Below are 12,247 nucleotides of genomic sequence, written 5' to 3'. Positions count from 1 at the left end.
CCTTTCTGCCATTGTTTGGCTTTGCTTCTGTATCTGCCCCGTTTGCATCTCCTGGATGCAGGGTGAATCTTTTTTTTTTTTTTTTTGAGAGAGAGTCTCACTCTGTCCTCAAGGCTGGAGTTCAGTGGTATGATCTCAGCTCACTGCAACCTACACCTCCTGGTTTCAAGTGATTCTTGTGCCTCAGCCCCCCCAAGTAGCTGGGATTACGGGTGCATGCCACCACGCCCTGTTGATTTTTGTGTTTTTTTTTTTTAGTAGAGATGGGGTTTCACTATGTTGGCCAGGCTGGTCTAGAACTGCCAAGCTCAAGCAATCTGCCTACCTTGGCCTCCCAGAGTGCTGGGATTACAGGCATCAGCCACTGCGCCTGGCCAGGATGGACCCCTTGAATCTACCCTCCATCTTATCTTCAGTTTGGTCATATTTTTCATGTTTATTTCTTGTTCTGAGAGATTTGATTAAGTTGACTTTTAAAAATCACCACTGAGGTTATTTTCCCCTGATGATCCTTTTTTTTTTTTTTTTTTTTAAAGCAGTCACTTTGGAGGGCAAGTTATTAGTTTTATTTTAGTGTAAAAAGTGCCTAGATAGAGTCCTATAAGGAATATATAAAGAACTCTTACAACTCAGTAATAGAAAGATGTCTGTCACTATAGGTTAGTTTTTGCTTGTTTTGAAACTTTGTATAGCTGGAGTAAGTTGCTGCATTCCTCTTGCTTGGCTTTTTTTTGTTTTTTGTTTTGACAGAGTCTTGCTCTGTTGCCCAGGCTGGAGTGCAGTGGCGCAGTCTCGGCTCACCGCAACCTCCACCTCCCGGGTTCAAGTGATTTATTGTGACTCAGCCTCCGAAATAGCTGGGACTACAGGCATGTGCCACCACACCCAGCTAATGTTTATATTTTTAGTAGAGGCAGGGTTTCACTGTGTTGGCCAGGCTGGTCTTGAACTCCTGGCCTCCAGTGATCCACCCACCTTGGCTTCCCAAAGTGCCGGGATGACAAGCGTTAGCCGTTGTGCCCGGCCTGTGTCTGGCTTCTTCTGCTCAACGTTGTTTATGAGATGCATCCATGTTATTGTGATTAGTTTCCTTTATTCATTTTCACTGTTATCCAGAATTCCATAAAGTTCACTTTACTATTGTTGAGTGTTTCCAAATTGGAAATTACTCCAGACAGTACTATGAGCTCACCTGTGTGTGGCTTTTGATGAGCATCTGTATGCAGGCCAAACTTGGCCTGCCAGACAGTTGCTGCAATGTTTGTACCGGTTCACACTCTCTGCCAAACAGTTGCTGCAATGTTTGTACCGGTTCACACTCCCTGCCAAACAGTTTCTGCAATGTTTTTACTGGTTCACACGCCCACGGCAGCATATGAAAGTTTTATTTGCTCCATATCCTCTCGAATTTAGAAATAATTGCAAACTTATATAAAAGTACTATACAAATAATTTTGTGCCTGCAAGTTGCCAAGTTCATGCCACGTTACTCCTAAATACATGAGTGTGTGTTATCTACAAACGAGGAGATTCTCATATGTAACCAGACAGCAGTCATCAAAGTCAGAGAAATTAACATCAGTACATTGCTGCCATCTAACGCTTACTCCCTATTCAAGTTTCACTAGTTGCTCCAAAAGTGTCTTTTATGACAGATGATCAGAATTAATGTATAGGCCCAGCATAGTGCCTTGAATCTGTAATCCCAGCACTTTGGGAGACCAGGGTAGGAGGATTACTTGAACCCAGAGGTTCGAGACCAGCCTGGGAAACATAGCAAGACCCTATCTCTACAAAAAATAGAAAAATTAACCAGGCATGGTGGCACACACCTATAGTCTCAGCTACTTGGGAGGCTGAGGCAGGAGGATCACTTGAGCCCAGGAGGTCGAAGTCATAGCAGCCAAGGTTGCACCTCTGCATTCTGGGCAACAGAGTGAGACTCTGTCTCTTAAAAAAAAAAAAAAAAAAAAAAAAAAAATGAATGTGTAGCATTTTGTTGTCATGTCTTTTAATCCTCTCTGGTCTTTAACAGTTCTCAGTCTTTTCTTTCATGATCATAATGCTTTTGAAGATTACAGGCCACCTGTTGTGTGGAATATCCTCCTCTTTGGGGTTGGAGTTATCAAATGTTTTCTCATAATTAGATTCAGGCTTTGCCTCTTGGGCAGGAAAATCGCAGATGAGATGCTGCATTCTCATTGCAGCCCGTCAGGTGGAACACAGTTTTGACATATTTCATTACTGATCATGTTTGCTTTGATCACTGGATTAAGTGGTGTCCGTTAGCCTTTTCCACCATAATCTTTCCCCTTTTGTTATTAGTAAATATTTAGTGGGGAGAGGCTTTGTAACTATGTAAACATCCTGTTTCTCATCAAACAATTGATTTAGTTAGTTATATCAGTATGGGTTCATGACTTCCTGTTTTACTCCATGAGCCATAATCCATTATTCTAATTACTTATTTTGACCAGTGGGAACCCATTCAGGCTGACTTCTGTGTCCTTTTGACATATCCCCGTCATTTCAGGCACTTCTTAAATTCCCCTTCCGAACCTAGCCCTAGAATCAGCCATTTCTCTAGGGTGACCTCATTCCTTCTGGTAGAGGGTAGTATTTAGGAATGAAGGTTTGAGCACTAGATGGGTTCATTGCTAATAGGGTGTCACCGCTCCCAGGTCTTCCCAGTTGGAGGTGGGGGGAGAGAGAGTGTGTGTGTGTGTACTCTATATATTTATTTAGAGCAGTGATTTTCTTTTTTTGTTGTTGTTGGGTTTTTTTTGTTTGTTTTTTGTTGTTTTTTTTTTTTGAGACAGAGTTTCACTCTTGTTGCCCAGGCTGGAGTACAATGGCGCAATCTCTGCTCACTGGAACCTCCGCCTCCCAGGTTCAAGCGATTCTCCTGCCTCAGCCTCCCGAGAAGTTGGCATTACAGGCATGTGCCACCACTCCTGGCTAATTTTTGTATTTTTAGTAGAGACGAGGTTTCACCATGTTGGCCAGGCTGGTCTTGAACTCCTGACCTCAGGTGATCCACCCACCTCGGCCTCCCAAAGTGCTGGGATTACAGGTGTGAGCCACCGCCCCTGGCCTTAGAGCAGTGGTTCTCAACTGAAGGTATCCAGTTTGGCTATTTGACAATGCCTAGAGACATTTTTGACTGTCACAACTCAGGGAATGCTCCTGGAATTCTAGTGGAGTCTAGACAATAGGGATGCTGCTAAACATTTTTAAATGCACAGGTGCCACTCACGCCCTCCCCCCTCCCCCCTCCCCCCCCCACACAAGAATTATCAGACCTAAATTTCAGTAGCAGTGAGGTTGAGAAACCCTGATTTAGAGAATCCAGTCTTTAACAGTGAGAATCCTGGATTCCATCATCCTTCACATAATTACCTACTGGATCAATCTCCCATCTCTGCTGCTATTCTTCTTTTGAGGTGTCCTCTCCTTGTTTTGACTTTTTTTTTTTTTTTTTTTTTTGAGAGAGGCTTGCTCCCTCACCCAGGCTGGAGTGCAGTGGCGTAATCTCAGCTCACTGCAACCTCTGCCTCCTCAGTTCAAGCGATTCTCCTGCCCCAGCCTCCCGCGTAACTGGAATTACAGGCGCCCACCACTACACCCGGCTAATTTTTATATTTTTAGTAGGGACAGGGTTTCACCATGTTGGCCAGGCTGGCCTCGAACTCCTGACCTCAGTTGAGCCACCTGCCTCGGCCTCCCAAAGTGCTGGGATTACAGTGGGCTCTTGACATGGATACCTCCCCACCACACTTGGGTCTGTCTCTCTAATCCAGGTTGCCCCCTTGCATTGAGACCACCCTCACCCACAACAGGCTGCTATTCAGTGGCAATACTCTCCTTATGCCGTTTGGACTCTTAGCCCCTGTGTGAGGCTGAACTCCCCACACGGATGCCCTCACCTCTCCACTTAGGATCAGACACTCACATCAGGCTGACCTTCTGCATTGTTGCCCTCCTCACATCACTCAGAGCCCAAGCTCCAACTCCAGAGGCCTGGGCATTCCTGGGCTTGGGTGACTTCCTCACCCACCTATGCTCTGACTCGCCTGCCAGGCCTTCTCCGTGCAAACTCCATACCCTGCTTGGGTTCTGACACCATGTGACCTATGCCAGACCAACCCGCTGCCTAGACGCTTTCTGAGTCCTTCTCGGACTCTGACACCCCCACCAGGCTGCCGTTTGAGGAAGACGCCTTCTTGAGAATCACTCTTTATTTCCAAGAACTTTTTATTCTTTGATTGCTTTGTTTTCATACTATGGATATAGTGCCCTCTTGAATCACACTGAGGATAACCACTCAGACATTTTAAAAGCTTTCTTCAGTTTTGTGCGTTTTTTTCCGGTGGAAAATAACAAATGGTATAAGTGTAGAAATGTTTGTACCAGGCCGTTTAGCTGAATGGTTTTTATAATAATGAAGAACTGGCCGGGCGCGGTGGCTCAAGCCTGTAATCCCAGCACTTTGGGAGGCCGAGACGGGCGGATCATGAGGTCAGGAGATCGAGACCATCCTGGCTAACACCGTGAAACCCCGTCTCTACTAAAAATACAAAAAACTAGCCGGGCGAGGTGGCGGGCGCCTGTAGTCCCAGCTACTCCGGAGGCTGAGGCAGGAGAATGGCCTAAACCCGGGAGGCGGAGCTTGCAGTGAGCTGAGATCCGGCCACTGCACTCCAGCCCGGGCTACAGAGCAAGACTCCGTCTCAAAAAAAAAAAAAAAAAAAATGAAGAACTGGAAACAAAGTATTAATAAGTTGCAAGGCAGTATTTAAAGAAAGAAAAATAACTTTAAAATTTTTAATTTATTTTACATATACATACATACACAAATATATACATATATACACATACACATACATACACACACACACACGTTGTTTGTTTTTTGAGACGGAGTCTCACTCTGTCGCCCAGGCAGGAGTGCAGTTGGCATGACCATGGCTCACTGCAATCTCCACCTCCTGGGCTCAAGCAGTCCTCTCACCTCAGCCTCCCAAGTAACTGGGACCACAGGCGCGCACCACCTGCCTGGCTAATTTTTTGTATTTTTTTATAGATACAGGGTCTCACTGTGTTGCCCAGGCTGTTCTTGAACTCCTGGGCTCAAGTTACTCTCCTGCCTTGGCCTCCCAAAGTACTGGGATTATAGGCATGAGTCACTACACCCGGCCTACTTTACATGTATCATGTGTAAATATGCATAGAAAAAAGTTGAAAGACTGTTTATCAAACTTAACAGTTGTTATCTCCCGGCCATGGTTGCAGGGAGGGGATTTAGGGGAGCTTTAACTTTTGCATGTTTCTGAATTATTTAAATTATTTGACAATAGACATTTTGAAAGATGAGGAGGAAACCAAGTATTTTAAGTTTCCTTTTCAGGGTAAAGAAATATTAGAAGTAGGATTGTAAGATGAGACCTGAGGATGTTTATTTTGTAAGTGATTATACATATGGCATTTATGAAAACCACAGCATGATTCTGTTAGCACTAGACCAGTTGTAAATAAGGTAGGAGGGAGATATTATATTTAGCTGGTTTGGTGATGTGGATTTTGTACTGAACAGATTTCTTTCCTTCTCTTGGCAGGGCCCCACAGTTCCCCTGGTAGACCTGGAGCACGTCCTTCCACTCATGTTTCAGGTTGTCATCTCAAACGCAGGCCACCTGAATGAAACCTACCATCTCACCCTGGGTCTTCTTGGCCAGTTAATTATCCGTCTTTTGCCAGCAGAGGTAGATGCCGCAGTGATCAAAGTCCTCTCAGCCAAACACAACCTGTTTGCTGCAGGGGACAGTACCATTGTGCCCGACGGCTGGAAAACCACCCACCTGCTTTTTAGCCTGGGAGCTGTGTGTCTGGACAGGTAGCCTTGGTCCTCGTTCCTCTAGCCACCTGCCCTCTATCCCACCTTGGTGTTTGTTTGTTTAAGTTGAAGGTCTGGCTGTTGATTAATTTCAGTGTGCTCCAGTTCTGTTGTCTGAGAGTTTTGTGGAAATATAATTGGCTTCATGAGCAATGCTCTCAACCCACGTTAAAACTGTGCTTAACACCAGCGTTCAAACAGCTGAGCAGTCTCGACACTGGCTGCCGATTCAACTCTCTGATGAGGCATATTCAGTTTTTTTTCCTACGAGCAGTAAGTGTAGGCCTTGAGGTTGAAGAAAATAAATCTATTTTAATTATAAAAGTAACATAACCGCAGCACCAAATTTGGAAAACAGAAATGAAGGAATAAGCTGGGCACGGTGACTCACCCCTGTAATCCCAGCACTTTGGGAGGCTGAGGCGCGTGGATTATGAGGTCAGGAGTTCGAGACCAGCCTGGCCAACATGGTGAAACCCCATCTCTACTAAAATTACAAAGAAAATTTGCCGGGCATAGTGGCGTGTGCCTGTAATCCCAGCTACTCCGGAAGCGGAGGCAGGAGAATGGCTTGAACTCAAGAGGCAGAGGTTGCGGTCAGCAGAAATCACGCCATTACACCCAAGCCTGGCAACAGAGCATGACTCCATCTTCTCAAAAAATATAATAATAATAAAAGAAGGAAAAAAGTCACCCTGACTTGTACCATTTTAATACATCTGGTGCTGTTTCACTACATTTTCTTCTAAGCTTTTCTTCTGTGTTTGAATATGAGTGTGCCTGTGCGCACACACAGGTGACTTTATTATAGAGATTTTTGGAAACATAGCGGTAGGGTGAGTATGTAAGTAACAAGTCTTGATTTTGTTTGCTTTTTTGCTCACCATTATACAAAAAGCATACTAGTTTTTAAGCTAGTTAATGAATGGCTCTTTGAAGGCCTCTGGGTCTGCCTTGGAGTGTAGTGAGCTCTAATGAGTTGAGTTTGGAGCCCTGTGTGCTGCCCCTAATGGAGCTCTTGCCTTCCAGCCGGGTGGGCTTGGACTGGGCGTGCTCCATGGCAGAGATCCTGCGGTCACTCAACAGTGCCCCACTGTGGCGTGATGTCATTGCCACCTTCACAGACCACTGCATCAAGCAGCTGCCATTCCAGCTGAAGCACACCAACATCTTCACCCTACTCGTGCTGGTTGGCTTCCCCCAGGTACCACACTCTGAAGGCCTGAGGGCCTGGTCACCCCTTCCAGTCTTCACCATGCACACCAAAGCCTTGTGGCATCTGGATATATAGGCATAGATATCTTTGGAAGCTTTTTCCTTTGCTTGTATACCTTACTTTCACAGTATTGAAGTATTGTCAAGATTATGGGATGGTTTATTCAACTTGCATTTTTAAGAGTTAAGCCATTTGACTCATTTATTAGCCAGTGATTGGCTTTGAATAATAGGTAGCCGTAATATATTACATTACAAAGAACTGCAAAGAAAAATTGTCTTTCATTTTGGCATTCGTCTTGGCCTTATTTCTAATATTCGTGTCCCTCTACTGATTAGGACAAAGGGGACTGTAAAAACATGGCTTCATCCAGCAAGGACTTAAACCAATTCTGTGCCAGCCTGTGCCAGACTCTTTGGACTTAGAGATGAGAAGATCCTTATCCTTGCGTGCTTGTTGAAGTCAGAGGCACAATCAAAGGGGGCTGGGCTTATGCCTTAGAATTCTTTCTTGTCTCCATGTTTGACAAGAATTCTTTCTTGTCTCCATGTCTCCTTTCTGTCTCTGTCTACCATGTTCTAGGTCCTCTGTGTGGGAACCCGCTGTGTTTATATGGATAATGCCAATGAACCCCATAATGTGATCATCTTGAAGCACTTTACTGAGAAGAACAGGGCTGTGATTGTTGATGTCAAAACTCGGAAGAGGAAAACAGGTATCATGCATAATTATTTTTTTCTAAGAATGGGAGAAAATTGCCTAATCCCTGCATCCCCTAAAATCAATGGAATTACCTTGACTCTTGGCCTGCATGTGATTTTTTTTTAAGAGCAAGTTATAGCTTGCTCCCCGAGCTTCTTTTTCCCTTATCTCTGAAATGATGTGCTGAATTGGGATAATTTCGAAGGCCCCTTCCCATGCTGTCTTTTTGTGTATATGGCTCTGTGTTTTTTGGTTGGCTAGATATATAGCTTCTGAACATTTAATTTCTCCATTTGCTGGTGCATTTGTTTTCTGTGGGTAATTTAAACATATTACGGAGTCAGGTGACTCCATGGAGTCAGGTGGCTGCACTTAAAATAATTGTATTAGCATTCATGTAACTTTCCATTTTGTCTTATCAGTATAACATTGAAAGTATTATGTCACAAATGCCCTTTTGACTTAGTTTGCCAAGCCCCAGGCAATCTGGAGTGTCTACCCATTACGTTCCCAGTTCTGCTCATGAAGCAGTCTGCATTTTCACTCAGCGCCGGCATTAGGCAGTGTCTGTATTGTTTTCGTGTATGTAAATGTCTAAGATCTTTTCTTTTGCACATGAACATCCAGTTGATCCAGGACCATTTGTTGAACAGACCATTCTTTCTCCATCGAATTATCTCAGAACCTTGTCGAAAATTGACACACATATATCTGTCTATTTATGGATTCTATTATGTTTCATTAATCTATATGTCCTTGCTTCAGTACTACACTTTTTTTACTATTGTAAATTCATTTATTTATTTATTTTGAGACCAAGTCTCACTCTGTTGCCCAGGCTGGAGTGCAGTGACACCATCTTGGCTTACTGCAACCTCCGCTTCCTGGGTTCCAGCAATTGTCCTGCCTCAGCCTTGGTTCCAAGTAGTTGGGATTACAGGCATGTACCACCACACTTGGCTAATTTTTTGTATTTTTAGTAGAGATGAGATTTCACCCTATTGGCCAGGCTGGTCTCAAACTCCTGACCTCAGGTGATCCGCCCACCTTGGCTTCCCAAAGTGCTGGGATTGCAGGCATGAGCCACTGCACCCAGCCTAACGTTTGTATTTTTAGTAAAGATGGGGTTTCACCATGTTGGCCAGGCTGGTCTCAAACTCCCAACCTCAAGTGATCCACCCACCTCGGCCTCCCAAAGTGTTGGGATTACAGGCATGAGCCAGCGCACCTGGCCAGACTATTTTAAATTTGTACAACATTTTGAAATCAGGTCTTTCAGCTTTGCTCTTTTTCACAATTGTTTTGACTCTTCTGGTTTCTTTGCCTTTCTGTGTAAATTTTAGAATCAGCTTCTATAAAAGAGCCTGCAGGAGCTAGGCGCAGTGGCTCACACCTGAAATCCCAGCACTTTGTAAAGACCCCCATCACTACATAAAATTAAGTAGCCAGATGTGGTGGCATGCTGTAGTCCCAGCTACTTGGGAGGCTGAGGTGGGAGGATCACCTGCAGTGAGCCGTGATCTCCACTATAGCCTGGGCAACAGAGCAAGAACCCTGTCTTAAATGTATGGCCTTCTGGGATTTTGATTGGCATTGCATCAAATCTATAGATTCATTTGGGCGATATCTTAACCAGACAGATTCTCCTCAGTTTATAATGGGGTTATATCCTAATAAACCCATTATAAAGGTTGAAAAATCATTACGTTGAACCATTGTAAGTCAGGGACTATCTGTATTGAGTGCATGGTACATCATTCAGTTTAGAGAATAAATTTAGGTTTCTTTATTTTCTCTCAGCCTGGCATATTGGGGTAGTAGCCGTCTTCTCTTATTTTCTGATTGTGGCAATTTATGTCTTCTCTTTTTGTTTCCTAGATAGTCTAGCCAGAGATCTATCAAGTTATTTGATCTTTTCAAAGAACCAACTTTGGTTTCATTCATTTTTCTTTTATTTCTATTTGCTGTTTCTTTGATTACTGCCCAGATAAATTTATTTATTTCTTCTGGCTTTGTGTTTAATGTGTTGTTACTGCTTTTCTGGTTTCTTTCTTTTTTTTAAATAGAGACAGGATCTCACCATGTTACCCAGGCTGATCTCAAACTACTGGGCTCAAGTGATCCTCCTGCCTTAGCCTCCCAAAGTGCTGGGATAACAGGCATGAGTTACCACGCCTGGCTGCTTTTCTGGTTTCTTTCTTTTTCTTTTTTTTTTTTTTTATTTTTTTTTTGAGATGGAGTTTCGCTCTTGTTCCCCAGGCTGGAGTGCAATGGCACGATCTTGGCTCACTACAACCTCCACCTCCTGGGTTCAAGTGATTCTCCTGCCTCAGCCTCCTGAGTAGCTAGGATTACAGGCACATGCCACCATGCCAGGCTAATTTTTGTAATTTTATTAGAGACAAGGTTTACCATGTTGGTCAGGCTGGTCTCGAACTTCTGACCTCAGTGATCCACCCACCTCAGCCTCCCAAAGTGCTGGGATTGCTGGTTTCTTAAGGTAGGAGCCATCATGCATTTGAGACCTTTCTTCCTTGGCAGTAGAAGAATTTTAATGCTGTGCATTTCCTCTTAAGTATGACTTTAGCCACATCCGCTATTTTTTTCTTTTTCAGTGTCCCTTGGATTCAGTAGGGACATCCCACAATTTTTTTTTATGATATATTATCATTTTCATTTAGGTCACAGTATATTTTCTAATTTATCTTGTGATATTTTTTTCTTTGCTGTGTGGATTATTTAGAAGTTTGTTGTTTAATTTCTTAATATTTGGAGGATATTCCAGATACCATTTGGTTGTTGATTTCAGGTTTAATTCCCTTGTGGTCAGAGAGCATATTTTTAATTAGTTCAGTCCTATTATGAATATTATTGCAATTTGTTTTATTGTCCAAAATTAGGTCTGTTTTCATGAAGGTTCCATGTACACTTGAAGAGAATGCATGTGTACTATGTTGTTGGTGGAGTATCCTAGAGATGTTAATTAGGTCAAGTCAATAGATAATGTTATTCAAGTCTTCTGTGCCCTTACTGATGTTTTATCTACTTGTTCTAACAATTCCTGAGAGAGGACTATAGAAGTTTCTAACTATAATTGTATGTTTCTCTTTTTCGTATGAAATGTCTCTTTTTATCCCTAATGATATTCCTCATTCTGAAATCTAATATTTATGTAGCCTGTCTTGCATTTTTAAAAACAGCATTTGTATAGAATAGTCATCCCTTAGTATCCTCAGAGGATTGGTTCCAGGACTCCCCACAGATAGCAAAATTCATGGATGCGTCCCTTATAGTTGGCCATTGATATCTGTGGGTTTTGAATCCAGAGGCTTAGCCAACCTCAAATCAAAAATATTCTTGGCCCTTCATATCCATGGGTTTCACATCTTTTCACTTTAACCTGCCTGTGTCTTTACATTAAAGTGGATATCTTATCTTTTTTAAAAAAAATCCAGCCAGGCGCGGTGGCTCAAGCCTGTAATCCCAGCACTTTGGGAGGCTGAGACGGGCGGATCACGAGGTCAGGAGATCGAGACCATCCTGGCTAACACAGTGAAACCCCGTCTCTACTAAAAAATACAAAAAAAAAAACTAGCCGGGCGAGGTGGCGGGCGCCTGTAGTCCCAGCTACTCGGGAGGGTGAGGCAGAAGAATGGCGTAAACCTGGGAGGCGGAGCTTGCAGTGAGCTGAGATCCAGGCCACAGCACTGCAGCCTGGGCGACAAAGCGAGACTCCGTCTCAAAAAAAAAAAAAAAAAAAAAAAAAAAAAAAATCCAATCTGATAATCCCTGTCTTTTAATTGATGTGTTTAGACCATTTACATTTATTGCAGTTATCAAGATGGTTGAATTTAGGAATTTTTTTTTTTTTTTTTTTTTTTTTGGAGACAGAGTCATACTCCATCACCCAGGCTGGAGTGCCATGGCGCGATCTCGACTCACTGCAGCCTCCACCTCCCGGGTTCAAGCGATTCTCCTGCCTCAGCCTCCCAAGTAGCTGGGATTACAGGCATCTGCCACTACATCCAGCTAATTTTTGTATTTTTAGTAGAGATGGGGTTTTGCCATGTTGGCCAGGCTGGTCTTGAACTCCTGACTCAGGTGATCCACCTGCCTTGGGCTCCCAAATTGCTGGGATTACAGGTGTGAACCACCGTGCCTGGCCAATATCTCACTTTTTGAAGCAAAAAAAAGTCATGTGAGATTTATGTCATCTAGAAGTAAAATGTGTAACAGCACAAAGAATGGGGTGGAAATGCTGTCATGTTCTGACATTCTATGTGAAGCGGTATAATACTATCCAAAGGTGGACCATTGATAAGTTAAAGGTGTTCAGTGTAAACCCTAGAACATTAAACCCTAGGGCAACTACAACAAAACCCAAAAATATATACTTAAAGAGCTAATGATAGAAATAAAATGAAATCATTAAGAAA

At 43.3% G+C, this 12,247-nt stretch overlaps 1 protein-coding gene across 8 annotated transcripts in view; it reads left to right on the top strand.

Moving 5' to 3' along the window:
- Positions 1-12,247, top strand: part of ZZEF1 (zinc finger ZZ-type and EF-hand domain containing 1) — a 140,767-nt gene that overhangs the window by 104,004 nt on the left and 24,516 nt on the right. For all 8 annotated transcript variants that reach the window (XR_012425143.1, XM_074018267.1, XM_074018266.1 and 5 more), the window contains 3 exons: positions 5,616-5,893; positions 6,923-7,097; positions 7,692-7,824. Coding sequence is in view for 7 of the 8 variants with exons in the window: in XM_074018267.1 (XP_073874368.1) it covers positions 5,616-5,893; positions 6,923-7,097; positions 7,692-7,824 (586 nt within the window). In the remaining variant the exon portion in view is untranslated. The remainder of the gene's footprint in view (positions 1-5,615; positions 5,894-6,922; positions 7,098-7,691; positions 7,825-12,247) is intronic.

This window comes from Macaca fascicularis, chromosome 16 (genome assembly GCF_037993035.2).
Source record: "Macaca fascicularis isolate 582-1 chromosome 16, T2T-MFA8v1.1".
Taxonomy (NCBI): domain Eukaryota; kingdom Metazoa; phylum Chordata; class Mammalia; order Primates; family Cercopithecidae; genus Macaca; species Macaca fascicularis.
The sequence above is the reverse complement of the archived record's forward strand: the minus strand, read 5'-3'. Positions and strand labels throughout refer to the sequence as shown.